This window comes from Lepus europaeus, chromosome 14, assembly GCF_033115175.1.
Source record: "Lepus europaeus isolate LE1 chromosome 14, mLepTim1.pri, whole genome shotgun sequence".
NCBI lineage: Eukaryota > Metazoa > Chordata > Mammalia > Lagomorpha > Leporidae > Lepus > Lepus europaeus.
The window spans coordinates 1,904,441-1,919,147 of NC_084840.1; the positions used below are offsets into that span (position 1 = coordinate 1,904,441).

At 57.0% G+C, this 14,707-nt stretch overlaps 2 protein-coding genes across 4 annotated transcripts in view; one reads left to right on the forward strand and one right to left on the reverse strand.

Annotated features, from left to right (window-relative positions):
* The window catches only part of COLGALT2 (collagen beta(1-O)galactosyltransferase 2), an 83,257-nt gene extending 82,589 nt beyond the window's left edge, over positions 1 to 668 (reverse strand). For both annotated transcript variants that reach the window (XM_062211228.1, XM_062211227.1), the window contains exon 1: positions 300 to 668. In XM_062211228.1, the coding sequence (XP_062067212.1) occupies positions 300 to 559 (260 nt within the window). In that variant the 5' untranslated portion in view covers positions 560 to 668. The remainder of the gene's footprint in view (positions 1 to 299) is intronic.
* An 8,840-nt stretch (positions 669 to 9,508) lies between these two features.
* Positions 9,509 to 14,707, forward strand: part of TSEN15 (tRNA splicing endonuclease subunit 15) — a 30,443-nt gene continuing 25,244 nt past the window's right edge. For both annotated transcript variants that reach the window (XM_062211492.1, XM_062211491.1), the window contains exons 1-3: positions 9,509 to 9,594; positions 10,362 to 10,443; positions 10,742 to 10,877. In XM_062211492.1, coding sequence (XP_062067476.1) covers positions 9,517 to 9,594; positions 10,362 to 10,443; positions 10,742 to 10,877 — 296 coding nt within the window. In that variant the 5' untranslated portion in view covers positions 9,509 to 9,516. The remainder of the gene's footprint in view (positions 9,595 to 10,361; positions 10,444 to 10,741; positions 10,878 to 14,707) is intronic.

Consider the following 14,707-nt stretch of genomic DNA (forward strand, 5'->3'; position numbering starts at 1 on the left):
CAGCAGGTCACCGGCGGTGCAGGTGTCCGAGGGGGACACGGCCCTGTGGCGCGTCCTGGCCCACGGGGAGAACTGGGAGCCACGGTTCCAGCCTCGGAGGCGGGTGCAGGGCCGGACTGGGAGTCCGAGCGCCGCGCTCTCCACCGCCCCTGCCACTGTCCGGCTCCACGCGTCTTGTCTGGAGGACCCAGGCTCTCGCCACCAGGCCAGGGGCGGCGGTGGGGACAGGGGCACCCCGGCAGCGAGAGGAGGTGGGGGCAGGGAGCCCCGCGGGGAGCCCCGCGGCGCGGTGCGCTCACCACACGGCCATCCGGCTCTTGGGGTAGTCCAGCCGCTCCAGGCAGCCCAGGAAGGTGGGCAGCGCGCGCGCCGCGTTGCGGGCGAGGATGGCCACGAGCACCGTGGGTCTCTGCAGCGGCGACTCGGGGAGCGGCCCCGAGCCCTCGGCGTCGTCCTCCGGGTCTGGCTCGGCGGTGAAGCGCGCGCGGCAGCCGCCGCGGAGCAGGGCCGAGGTCAGGAGCAGCAGCGAGCAGGCGAGGGCGGCGGGGCGCGCGGCCATGATCGGCGCGAGCCGGCTACCGGCGGAGGCGGCTCCGGCAGCGAGGGGGCTGCGCGCGGGTCCCTCCTGCGTTCGGGCTGCGCCTGGGTCCGCGCGGCTCCCACGACGCTGCCGCCGGCTCTGCGCGCCTGGGGCTCGCAGGCAGTGGCGCCCGGGCTGCGGTCCAGGCTCCACTCGCACTGCCCAGGGCTGCGGCTCCCGCCGAGCTGTGAGGTGTGGCCGCGCCGGCCAATGGGCGTGTGCAGACGCGCGTGTGTACACAGCGCTACAACCCCGAGAAAATTTATTCTGCTTCGCAGACCGCAGTCTGAAGTCCTGCGCCGTGATGCAATGTGCCCGGGTTTGCATAATGCACCTATTGACGGCGGGAAGGGATGGAAAGTCACCGTCCTGGCCACCCGGGAGGGCTGCATTTCCCCCGCACTCAGCCTCCCCCCACCCCCAAGTTCACTCCCGGCCGCCACCACGTTCGAGGACGTGCAGGACTTCCAGCCGGGTGGCTCCTTGCGGGGCTGGGGGCAGTCTCGGTGTGCCCAGCTGTCCCGCGGGACGGGCGGTAAGCCAGGTGCCCTGAGATGGTGTTCTCGCTCCGCTAACAAGGCTGGCAGAGGCACGGAGACAGGAAAGTTCACAGGCGAGGAGGGGGTAGGAAGAAGGGGCAGGCGAAGCCGAGGCACTCGTAGGACACCCTGGCGACAGCATGGACACAGAGTGACCCGGAACAGGACGGACGTGGGGCCTCAACCTTTGATCCAGGAGGCGCCAAGCCCAGCCCCAGCTGGCTGTGACTCTGCCCGGCAGTGCTTGTCCTGTTGACGCCGTGGCCACTCTCCCTCCACCACCCCTTAGATGACCTTAGATGACCGTCCCGCCACTCCCTGCAGCCCCTCCGTGCCCCTCTGAGCAGCACCCCTGCCAGGCTCCCCTTGCCTGCGATGCCTGCTCAGGCCACGTGGTTTGTCGCCATCCTTTGTCTCCCTCCACGGAAGCTGCACCTGGCCCCACTCCATGTGCTCCTGTCTCAAGTGAAACCCCAGCCACTCCTTTTACATCTTTGTCTGCTTCTAGCAGGGGGAGGGGTCACCACCCCACTCCCACCAGGGCAACGTGGCCCGGCCTCTCCACGGAGGCAGTTCTGGCAAAGACCCCTCTGAACGGTGAGCCCAGCACACTCTGCAGTTCCTCTTCCCCGGGCTCCGGCGCGCGCCTCCTCTGGGCCTGCAGCTGGTGACTTCATCCTCCAGTCCGGCTCCTGCCGCCCTGTTCTCTGATAGTCAGACTTCCACTTCCGAGGGCCTGTTTCCTTCCCATGTGCACTGCTCAGGAACGGCCCCTGCTCTCCAGGTCCCTGGCTTGCAGGGGAGGCTGAGTTAACCGTGTTAGAGGGAGTGCAGCAGAGGCATGCCGGCCACATCTGCAGGGGTGTGGGGATGGCACCATTAGCAGGGTTTTGTGGAGATGATCCTCCTAGCTCTGGGCCCCACCCATCTCTCTCAACTAAGATCCCCGTTCCTCAGAGAAACGTTGTTTAATATTTGTCATTTACTCAGGGAGTTAACGTTAGGAGACCATAACCGATGTGATCACTGTTGGCTTGGGGCCCTGTGGCCCCTTCTCATCCTGGCTCTTGATCTTCTAGCGAGTCCTGTGTCAGTCACTCTCCTAAAATTGTTCAGAATTGGCCTGTGATAGTTGTTATGTGTGTCAGCCTGGTTAGCCAGGAGCCCAGTAGATGGGTCAAACCAGTCAAGATGTTGCAGTGAGGAATTTTTGAATGTGCTTAGCATTTAAATCCATAAAGCAGATTGTCCTCCATAACGTGGTGGGCCTTGTCCTGTCCACTGAAGGCCTCCTGAGGAGGACGGAATTCCGCCTCCAGGCTCCCGCCAGACCCCAGGTCCAGTTCTGCTCTGGTCTCCAGCCTGAAGATGTGCAGCTGTCCAGTGCTCCAGTTCCTTGAACATCTCTGTGACCTGTCTACCTGATCAGCATATCCAACATCCTGTTGGCACTTTTTCTCGGGAGAATCTTGACCAATACATTTCCCAGATATTTGTTTTGCCCGCGGTTTACTGATTTGAAGTATGTAATTCGATGCTTTTAGTATCTTCACGCTGTATGTGAATGTCACCACAGTCAATTTTAGTACTCAAAACCTGTCCTCACCAGGAGTCTCTCTCCATTCGCCCAGCTCTCAGGCCTCGGACACGATTGGCCAACTTTCCCTCTCCATACAGTTGCCTATTTCAGACATTTCTCGTGAATAGAATTATAAGTGATCTTCTAAAATTTTAAAGTTTCACCCATGTCATAGCACGCATCAGTGCTTTTTTAATCCTTTTCTTCTTGAACAATATTCCACTGTATGGACACAAAACATTCTGTTTATACATTCTTTAGCTGATGGACATCTGGGTTGTTTCCATGTTGAGGGTATTATAAAAAGTGCTGCTATATTTGAATTTCATATAAGTGAAATCATACCTTATAAATTATTCTGTGACTAACATTTTTGATTGTGAATTTTTGAAATTCATTCAAGTTGTTGATTGAAGCTAGCCATAGATAAACTGTATCCAACCCTCAATTTATCTCACAATCACCAATAGATATTGGCACTCTTTATTTTTTTAAAGATTTATTTATTTATTTGAAAGTCAGAGTTACAAAGAGAGAGAAAGAGAGAGAGAGAGTCTTCATCCGTTGTTTTGCTCCCCAATTGGCTGCAACAGCCGGAGCTCAGCCCATCCGAAGCCAGGAGCTTCCTCCAGGTCTCCCACGCAGGTGCAGGGGCCCAAGGACTTGGGCCATCTTCCACTGCTTTCCCAGGCCATAGCAGAGCTGGATTGGAAGTGGAGCAGCCCACATGGGATGCTGGCACTGCAGGCGGCGGCTTCACCCGCTACGCCTCAGCGCGGCCCCTATTTTTATTTTTAAAATGCTGCTCTAGGATACATTCCTGCGAGTAGAATTGCTGGGTCCTAGGATTTGGACCTTTTTCCTCTGCTCTGCTTTTCAGTCGCTCGTAGCTTTTCCTGTAGACTGAGGAGTGTGCAATGCCACCTCTGAACTCGGTTTTCATTTTCTCTCAGCCAGTGTGGCACAGTCCCAGTGCGTGCTTGCTGGATACTGACGTCTTTCCCCGTTTATTCCCGTTTTTCCCTTAAGAAGGGTTTTGTTTCCTAGTTGATTTTTAGGAACTCTGTACCACCCTGTGTATCTCTTCCTTTAATTACATGCTGCAGATCCCGTCTCCAAATCCATAGCTTTTTCCTTTCTCCGTGTCAGGAATTCTTACTTGTAGTCAACTTTATCAAACTGAGTTTCATATGGCTTGTGTTCTGAGTGCTTGTCTTGGAGTAACATTCTTTTCTATTTTGCCTTAAAGTTCAGAGGTCTCTCTGCTTCTCCCCTTTTGTTAAATCCTCTTTCCTTCCCTTGCATCCCATACCTGCAGCATCACTTCTGTTTGGATATGCGTGAGTCTGTACCTCGGTCCCTATTTTGTTCGCTGGGTTAGTTCCCTGTGCCGGCCCCATCACCTACTGTTAATTCAGACGTTTGTTCATCAGAAGGGTCTTGGTTATTTTTGGCCCCTTATGCCCACATTTCAGAACCATCTTACCAAGTATTAGCAAAATCCCTACGGGGATTAGGATTGCTAGACTTTATAGATCAGGTTGGGAGGAAATCGCCAAGTTTACAATACTGAATCTCTCCTGCCTGTCAATGTATTAATTTTGGTCTTTTCTAATAACCTTGAAAAACACTCCTAATGTTCTCCATAAATATCCTGCTTGTCTTTATCCTAAAACATTGTTGTTTTGTTTCAAATGTAGGCAGCCCTTTAAAAATTAAATACAGTACATCTTGGTTTTGCAAATGGGGAATTTGGATTGCACTCTCAAATTTGTAGAAAAAAATGTAGAGAACATAACTGAAATTATTCCAAGTTATTTTCCATACGATGGACATCCCCTACGTGCTCACAACATAGGAGCGGCAAAACATCAGTTTGTGTTTTACTTAAAGTATTAACAGCACATCTGCACTTGAAACACAGAAAATGAGAAACCGTATGCTTTGTGTATGAGAAAAAGAAGAAGATGTATATGAACAATTTTACACCCACTTAATGAAAAACTGATCTGGGTTCCGCCTACATTTTTCAGTTTTGGATCACTGTCTTATGTGATCCTACAGAAAAGCCTTTTCTTTCTTTCGTCTCTTTTTTTTTTTTTTTCATAACACACTAAAGATTCGCATCACAATTCAATTCCTGCTTTTCCCTCTTGAGACTCCAAGTGCATTAACGTGCCTCTGCCTGGACATTACGGATTTTTTTAAAGGCATAAAGTGGTCTGGCAGGGTATCACACTGGGAAATCAGCACAGCGAGCTTAACTGAACAGAGCACCCTCAGGGGATTTCACTGATGGTTACCAACCAGTCCTTTTTCTAGCTCCTGTGGTTCTCTAACACAGCGAACCGCTAGAGCATTCACAAGAGGGGAAATCTGGGCTATCAGAAGCTGAATCTTCATCCTGCATTAGACTCCACTCTAGAGTGCCACACGGCTACTGTGACCTGTCCTTAAAATACCAGGCTGTCTAAGTGCTCCCAAATTCTCTGTGTTCATTGTTAGCCACTCTGAATCACCAAATACGGTTTTCAGTGCTTAACACAGAAGCCAAGAGATAGTCTGTCTTTGTTCTTCAACTCTTTTTAAGAAAACACTGGAGAATGGCGTTGTGTTGAGGGTGTTAAGCCACAGCCTGCAATGTTGGCATCCCATAGGGGAGCCGGTTAGAGGCCTGGCTACTCCATTTCTGATCAAGCTCCCTGTTAATACTCCTGGGAAGGCAACAAATGGCCCAAAGCCCTATGCCCCTGCCTCCATGTGGGACACCCAGATGGAAGATATCTCTCCCTCTCTGTAACTCTGCCTTTCAAATACGTTTTTTTTTAAAGTGACATTAAAAGTTAGAAGTGGCTAAGATTCCTGTCTAATGTATCATGCTTTTTCCAAACAACAGAAAATCTATTGTCAAAGAACGGCACTCATCTGTTGCTTTTTGCTCATGAATCTGTCTTCATCCTCCTAGGTTTTCTACCACCCTCCCTTTTTCTCCTTAAGTTGAAAATCTTCCCTTGCAGATGTTTGTTCCTTTTTCAAATAGCACCTAATCCTGTTAGATCTCTGTGCTGATTTATAAAATGTTCTCTCAGATTTGCAAGAAAATGCTCTTAATGCTTCTATAAATACCATCACATGAGCTGACTTGGATCTTTGGGGTCAGTGTGATTTACTCACTTAGAATCATCTGGGTTCATCTCAGTATTTCACGCTTCAGCGAACCTACTAATTTTGGTACTATTTGCTTTTTTTGGGATTAGTAGCTGCTTTGGAGAGATACAGTTTGATGACTGCATTCCAATGTAACATATTCCAGGGAAAATTGCAAATTGTCATGGCTTCCCATTGTGTTCAGTAACAGATGTGCGTGGGCACTGTGGCACAGCAGTTCAGAAACCCCTGCACCCCGTATCAGAGCGCCCGGCTGGAGGCCCACTCTGGCTTCCCGCCCAGTTTCCTGCTAAAGTGCAGTCAGAGGCAGCATGTGACCGTTCAGTGCTTGGGTCCCTGCCACCGTATGGGAGAACTGGAGTTCCTGGCTGTAGCCCAGTCTGTCCCTGGATGTTGTGGGCATTTAGATAGTGAACCAGCTGATGGAAGAGCTGTCACTCTGCCTTTCAAATAAAACTTTTTTTTAAAAGAACAGAAAAATAAGAAAGAATAGACAGACATCTTTGGTGTATTCAAGCTTCTATCTTTCACTTTCAACAGTCTGACTACACTGTGTCCTCCTTTATTTTAGTTGGTATTCATTTAGCATTTAGAATTAGCAAATGTCTGTCTTTCACCAAGTTTAGGGAGATTTTTGCCATTGTTTCTTCAGGTTTTCTTCCCCCCTGCCCCATTCTTTCTCCTTCTGTTGTTCCATTTGGATGCATGTTAGGTTGCCTGACATCGTACATTAATGATGCCCTGCTCATTTTTTGAAAACAGTTTTTGTTGTGCATGTTGGAAATTTCCTACTTCTCTGCCTTCAAGTTCACTTGCTTTTTCCTCCGATTTCCTTTTGGCTATTGAACACACCCTGTGAACTGTTTTTCTTCTGAAATCATAATTTTAAGTTCCAGAATTTCCATTTGGTTTTTAACATGTTTTTCTTCCTCTCTCCTGAGATGGTCTAGTTGTCTCCTGATATTTTCATCTGCTCAACACATATTTTCTTACTTCATTGAGAATAATTATAACAGTCACTTTAAAAGCCTTATGTCAGTTTCAACATCGAATTCATCCTAAGGTCTAGCTGTAGCAAAGTGATCAGTTTTCTTGATTTTCTCACATCAGAGAATTTGGACCATATCCCGGTTTTTTGAATTGAGGGAAGTCTGGGTTCAACCACTTTTCTCTGACAAGCATTCTTTGCTTCCTGTTAGTGGGTCATTTCCTGGGCTCCTTGGGTGACAGCTCTGGTCTCAGCTCAGATCTTGGTCTGCAGCCATGCTGTGACTCCGAGCGGGAGGTGCAGGGCTGTCCAGTGGGGCTCTCCACCCTCCTGGCTGGGGACCACCTGGTCTCTTCAGCGTCCCTTTCCTGTTTCCCATGGGGCACTCAGGGTCCATCAGACGTTGTGACTGCAATGGGTGGTGCAGGGTCAGAGGTGCGCGCTCCTGGGTGTGGGACACTTGTTCCCTGTGACTCCACGTGGGAGGCTCAGGGCTGGCCCTGCTGCTCTCCCCAGTGTCCGTTTCCTGTGACTTTCCATGGGAGGCTCAGGGCTGGCCCTGCTGCTCCCCCCAGCGTCCGTGTCCTGTGACTCCAGGTGGGAGGCTCCAGGGTGGCCCTGCTGCTCCTCCCAGCCTCCGTGTCCTGTGACTCCACGTGGGAGGCTCAGGGCTGGCAGTGCTGCTCTCCCCAGCCTCCGTGTCCTGTGATTCCACGTGGGAGGCTCAGGTTTGGCCCTGCTGCTCCCCCCAGCGTCCGTGTCCTGTGACTCCACGTGGGAGGCTCCGGGGTGGCACTGCTGCTCTCCCCAGCCTCCGTGTCCCGTGACTCCACGTGGGAGGCTCCAGGGTGGCCCTGCTGCTCCTCCCAGCCTCCGTGTCCCGTGACTCCACGTGGGAGGCTCCGGGGTGGCACTGCTGCTCTCCCCAGCCTCCGTGTCCCGTGACTCCACGTGGGAGGCTCCAGGGTGGCCCTGCTGCTCCTCCCAGCCTCCGTGTCCTGTGACTCCACGTGGGAGGCTCCGGGGTGGCACTGCTGCTCTCCCCAGCCTCCGTGTCCCGTGACTCCACGTGGGAGGCTCCAGGGTGGCCCTGCTGCTCCTCCCAGCCTCCGTGTCCTGTGACTCCACGTGGGAGGCTCCGGGGTGGCACTGCTGCTCTCCCCAGCCTCCGTGTCCCGTGACTCCACGTGGGAGGCTCCGGGGTGGCCTTGCTGCTCTCCCCAGCCTCCGTGTCCTGTGACTCCACGTGGGAGGCTCCGGGGTGGCACTGCTGCTCCTCCCAGCCTCCGTGTCCTGTGACTCCACGTGGGAGGCTCAGGGCTGGCAGTGCTGCTCCCCCCAGCCTCCGTGTCCCGTGATTCCACGTGGGAGGCTCAGGTTTGGCCCTGCTGCTCTCCCCAGACTCCGTGTCCTGTGACTCCACGTTGGAGGCTCCGGGGTGGCCCTGCTGCTCCCCCCAGCCTCCGTGTCCCGTGATTCCACGTGGGAGGCTCAGGGCTGGCCCTGCTGCTCCCCCCAGCCTCCGTGTCCCGTGACTCCACGTGGGAGGCTCAGGGCTGGCCCTGCTGCTCCCCCCAGCCTCCGTGTCCCGTGACTCCACGTGGGAGGCTCAGGGCTGGCCCTGCTGCTCCCCCCAGCCTCCGTGTCCCGTGACTCCACGTGGGAGGCTCAGGGCTGGCCCTGCTGCTCCCCCCAGCCTCCGTGTCCCGTGACTCCACGTGGGAGGCTCCAGGGTGGCCCTGCTGCTCCCCCCAGCGTGTGTCCTGCTCCACTTTCCCACGCGCACTCCGGCGGCTCTGGCCCGCGGGCTGGGGCTCTCCTGGGCAGGCGTGCGCTCCCCGTCCTCCCGCTCGCTTCCCGCACCCTAGGCGGCGGCCCGGCGCACTATGCCCGGGAGTTACGGCGGCTTCTTGCCGGGCCTCGTGCCCAGGCCTTCCGTCCGGCCTGGCCCCTGGGGCCCGAGCCGCCCGTCCCTCGGCCCGGTCTGCCCCGGCCGGCGCCCGCGGCCCCTTCCTCTCAGGCTCCCGCGCTGCACCCACAGCGGCGCCGGGGCCGCGCGGCCGCCCTTTCGTCAGCCCGCTTCGCCGCTCCTGGGCACGCGGCCCCCCATCCGCTCCTCGGCATCCCCGGACGCGGGCTCCGAGCGCCGCGGCGGCCGCCTCACGCGGGACTCGGCCCGGCTCTGAGGAAACGCGGCGAGGCCCGGAGGCGTCCGCGACTTCCGGTCCGGGCGGGCTGCGGGGGCAGCGGAACCCAGGCGCTTGGCCCGTGCTCCCGGCCGGACGCCGATCCGCGTGCACTGGAGGCGGACTCGGGCGCGCGGCCTCTGCTGCGGGCCGCACGTGCGCAGTCGGGAGGCGGACCGGGCCGGGCCGGGCGCACCGCGGGGCCGCACGTGCGCAGTCGGGAGGCGGGCCGGGCCGGGCCGGGCGCACCGCGGGGCCGCACGTGCGCAGTCGGGAGGCGGACCGGGCCGGGCGCACCGCGGGGCCGCACGTGCGCAGTCGGGAGGCGGAACCAGCCGCGCGGGCCGGGCGCACCGCGGGGCCGCACGTGCGCAGTCGGGAGGCGGACCGGGCCGGGCCGGGCCGGGCGCACCGCGGGGCCGCACGTGCGCAGTCGGGAGGCGGACTGGGCCGGGCCGGGCGCACCGCGGAGCGCCATGGCGGAGCGCGGCGGCGGCGACGGCGGCGCTCGCCCGTGGGCCCCCGAGGACGCGTGGATCGGCAGCCACCCCAAGGTGAGGCGCAGGGCGCGGGTCCTGTCACGCGTGGGCGGAGACGCGGCCGCCGGGCCGGGCGGGGTGGCGCGGGGCTGCCCGGCTGGTGCAGGCCTGCGCCCCGTAGGGAGCGACCTCCGCGAGGGGAGAGAGAAACGCTAGTGGGCCTCCGCGTGGCTGAGCGCCGGTGACTGCGGCCCGCCGTGGGGCGCGGAGCAGAGCGGCCCCGCCGCCCGGCCCAGCCGCGGTTGCCTGGCTGCCTGCTCGCCTGCGCGCTGACCGGGCCGCGGGGACACCCGCTGCAGCGCCCGGCCTCGGCGGCCCCGCGGGGACGTGTCCCGCGTGCAGCCGGCAGCTCTGTCCCCTCTGTGAACCCCCCAGGTCCTGTGGGCAGAGGGGCGTGGTGCTCCGGCCGCGTCTCCCCACGCAGGTGGCGCCCCCACGAGACCCCGGTAAAGCCCGCGCTGCTGCGGGGCCGGGCCGCGTGCGCCCCCTCACCTGTCTGTGGCTCTGCGTGGCTCGTTCCAGGGCGGGGCCCTTGGGCCGGTGCAGCCACTCACCAGCCACACCCGGGGCGCGCCGTCTGTCGTGTCTCACCCCATCCCGCGGTCACAGGCCGGTGTTGGCCCGCTGTGTTTTCTGACAAGTGCAGACTGGACGCAGATGCGACCCCATGTCGCCTCCTGACGTCTGTGCCCGGGAGCTCTGCGGGTAGCACAGTTCAGTTGCCGACTGAAGGAGAGCCCCAGAGCCTCCCTTCCGTCTGACCTTCCCGTTTTGATTCCCAGTACTTGGAGATGATGGAGTTGGATACGGGGGACGCCACGCAAGTGTACACAGCGTTCTTGGTGTTCCTGGACCTCATGGAGAGTAAGCCCACCTGTGTGTGGTGACTGGGGCCGCGCTGGGGTGCCGGGCGCCGGGTTGGGAGCCACGCGCTGACCTGACGATGAGCAGTCGCTCATGCGTTTGCCGCTAATTTTGTCAAGCGGTTTCACGGCTTCCTTATCTTTTGATGTCGGGAATTAGTGGGTAACGGAAATGCTAGACGAGTAGAGAAGAGGCCGGGGTAGGGGTGACATGGCCGAGCTGAGTGGCAGCTAGAATTCGGAGCCTTTATCTTTGGCTTTTGATGAGCCGTCTTGCCCATTGGACGCTGCTCTTCCAGGTAAAAGTTGGCATGAAGTGAACTGCGTGGGACTGCCAGAGCTGCAGCTCGTCTGCCTGGTGGGAACGGAGGTGGAAGGGGAGGGCTTACAGACCATTGTGCCCACGCCCGTCACAGCCTCCCTCAGCCACAACAGGTGAGCAGGGGGTTGGGTCTTGGGTAACCGGCAGTTCAGAAGTGAAGCAGCCGGGATTCGAACCCGTGGACAGAAGAGATGCTGGTGTTGTAGGCTTAGACTTAACCCGCCACACTCTAACATAGATCCCACATCCTTTTTATATTATTAACAGTAAATTTTTGTTGGTTGTGTTTTGAGTTTGTAAATCTTTCAATGTCTTATTTATTTGTTTATTTACTTGATCGGCAGCGAGAAGAGACTGGTCTTCTGTCTGCTGGTTCACTCCCCAAATGAAGTAGCCAGGGCTGGGGCAGGTGGCAGCCAGGAGCTGGGAACTCCCTCTGGGTCTCCCATGTTTGTGGCAGGGGCCCGACCACTGGGACCATCGTCTGCTGCTCTCCCAGCACATTAGCAGGGAGCTGCATTGGAAGTGGAGCAGCCGGGGCTCATGGGTTGCCAGTGTTGCAGGCAGCGGCCTAATCTGGCCCCAATCTTCTACTGTCTTTAAGGTATCTTTCAATCAGTGACGGTACTTAACTTGAATATAATCAGATGTCTGTCTTCCCCTCGTATAGTCAATATTTTTGTATCTGGCTTAAGAAATGGTACCTGTCTAGAGACCTAGAAGTGTTCCCTGTATTTCCCGGAGAGTGTTAAGGTTTGTTTATTTCTGATGGTGTGGGAGGTGCTCTGTGGGCCACGTTTCTCCCCCATTTGCAGCGCCCCTCTGCTCCGTTTCCAGCACTCCGTCTGCACCCTGATTTGCTCCGTTAGTTCCTCCGTCCTCCCAGGGATCATTGTATCTGATGAGTCAGCGCTGGCAAAAATGAAGAGGTGTTGCTTCCAAAACTAGGTCCCAGACGGTGGCTGCTCCCCGGCACTTTGCACGTGGAGGGAAGCCTGGTGGCTGGGCTGCCACCAGCTGAGGCACGGCTGAAGTAGAGGAGAGAAGGGGATTCTCCGTGGAGCAAGATTGTCGAGAGACAGGCGGCCTGCATTCAGGGGGAGAGTTGACGAGCCATGGGGGCAGGAGGAGGGGCCCCTGGCCCCTGAGAGTGGGGTGCAGGGAGAAAGGACAGGTGGGAGCAGGTGTACTGGGGAGATGTAGGGGGAAGAGCGCAGAGCCCTGAATTCCAGCGTGAGTGCTTCCGAGCGCCTCTGTCCTGGCTCGCGAGGGCTGGGTGCCTGGTGCAGCAGCCGGAGCACCGCTGTGTCCGCTTGGCGCTGGGCTTTGATTCCTTGTCTTTGACCAGGGGGCTCAGAGTATCAGTGCATGATATGTAAGTCCCCCAACCCCACCGGTGCTGCTGGAACGGGTTGTTTTCGTTGTGCGTTCTCCGTAGTGTTTGTGAACTAATTCTCAGATTTCTGAGCAGTGTTTGTGTGTGTGGTCCGTCATGAGAACGCTCATTGCTGTGTCAGGCTGCTCAGCGCTGCTTCGAGCAGACTGCGCCCTCCGAGAAGCGCAGTCGATTGAGTTGGCATCGGATTGGATCGCTGCGCTTTCTGGGTTTTGCTAGCACGGTTTCCAAGCCTTCCTGCAGCTAAGAGACTTTGTTCCTCAAAACGTGTCCTTTGTCTCTCTTAATTCCTGTAACAGATGGGGTCCTGTTACACGGTTTGGACAAGGAGCTACTATTCGCAATTAATTTGGATTTGATCCTGAAACATAAAATCAATGAAGTGAAAGCAGTAGTCTGTTTTTACTGAAATCATTCCATAGGTCTCAAAGTACCAATTTGTGTCCACTAATTTTAGTATTTTCTAGCTGATAATTAAGGTTTTCCCAGCTCTGTTAGTTTAGTCTGGGGCCGGGACTGTGCCCCTGCTTCCTCCGCTGGGCGTTATCATCTGTGTGTAGAGCCCGTGAGTGCCCGGTCAGAAGGATGCGAGGCATTTCGGTCTTGCTGCAGGGTATGGTGGTGTGCGACTCAGAATCTGACTGCGCACCGCTCACACAGGTGCTCCTTGTCCCCAGATCAGTCGAGAAGGCCTTAAAAGGACAGTGTGTTTAGCACGCCTCACCAGGCCCCACAGCGTAGCACTGCGGCCGCCGGTCTTCACTCTTGCAATTGCGTGGCTGACGAGCCACTGCCTCTGCCCCCGGCTGGCTAGAGGATGTGGTCGTGCCTGCCACTAGCCCGGCCAGGTCGGAATGCCGACTGAGCCGTGGTTTCTGCCGGGCGCACGCCGCCCTCGCCCTGTGGGAAGTCAGGCCGTCTGTCGCAGGGCTACATCCGCTGGCTTGTGTATTGCTTTGTGTCCTGTCTGATCTCTTGTTTTTATCCTTCCCGTCAACAAGGCAAGGCCCTGTCGGTTCTCCCTTCGTGCATCCGGGCTTTGCCCATTTCTTCCCAGCACCTGTGCTGCAAGCGTCGCTGCCGTCCTCGCGCCTCCTGGGCTCGACCACCCGCCACGGTGGCTGAAGCTCCGGGGGGGGGGGGTGAATTGGGTTTTCCCTGATGGTTTGCGGCCTGCCCCCTCCCCAGCTATAATCAGTCCACGAGAGCAGGAACTTGGTGTGTTCATTGCCCTGTACCCACGCGTGGGCTGCAGGGCTCCCGGCCAGCGCGTTGTAGCCGCGTTCTCTGCCCGGGTCAGAGAATTCAAAGGTGGAGGCACAACGATGTACGGAGAACAGGATCCATTTGGAGCAAAACAAACGCAAACTCGAGAACCAAGTGGTCCTGGACCAACAGCCAGAATGCAAAAAGGCCCCAAAGAAAAACTCCTCACGAGGGAGCCACATCCAGCAGCAAAAAAGCCCTCGACAAAGGAAAAATGCAGACATCTTAAACTGGTATTTTTTTAAAAAGTTTATTTATTTGAAAGAGACAGAGGTATCTTCCATCCACTGGGTCACTCCCTCCCCGGATGGCTACAACGGCCAGGGCTGGGCCAGACCAAAGCCAGGAGGCAGGAACGTCATTTTGGTCTCCCGAGTGAATGGCAGGGGCCTGAACACTTGGGCCATCTTTCACTGTTTTTTCCACGCGTTAGTAGGAAGCTGGATCAGAAGTGGAGCAGCTGGGACTCAAACCGGTGCCCATATGGGATGCCAGCATCACGGATGGCAGCTTTACCTGCCATGCCACAGTGCCAGCCCTGGCATCTTTGTTGTTTTTCAAGCCTGATTAATTTGAAAGTCAAAGCCTCAAAGAAGGAGACACAGAGACAGAGCTGCTGGTTCACTCCCCAAATCCTGCAACAGGAGGGCCGCGCCAGGCCAAAGGCAGAGCCGGAACTCCACCTCCACCTCCCGCACGTGTGGCGGGGGCTCAAGCACTTGGACCGTCATCCTCTGCCTCCCCAGCTGGGTTTTCAGGAGACTGAAATGCAAACAGCATCCAGGATATAAACCGGCACTTGGATATGGGACGCCGTGTCACAGCTGCTTAACTCATGCCGCCGCAATGCCGGTCCCTTAGCTGCTCGGCCAAATGCCTGCTCCAGGAAGAACTTGCCTCACAGCGGAGTAGAGGTCGTTAGATCCGACTGTTCTCAGCGCGTCTGGGATGCTCCGAGCTGTGGAATTTAATCCCAGGGTCGCTGCACTGCTGCCTCCCTGTGACAGAAAGTGCGTCTGCTCTCTGGAGCGGCCGCTGTTACAGACACACATGACCCCTTGTGGGGCCTGCAGCTGGGCTGGGAGAGTGACCTATGACCTCTGTGCAGCCCCTGGCTCTGGCCGCAGAGCTTTTCTCTGGCCCTTAGGGAGGAAAATCAGCACGTGGCCCCCACTGAGGTGCAGGCTCCCGGGGAGGGGCACGTGGCAGGTGTGCGCTTAGCCCTGGGTTAGCTGCCCTGACTCCACCCGCGAGGCGTGGGTGCAGTGCTGGTGCCCTGGG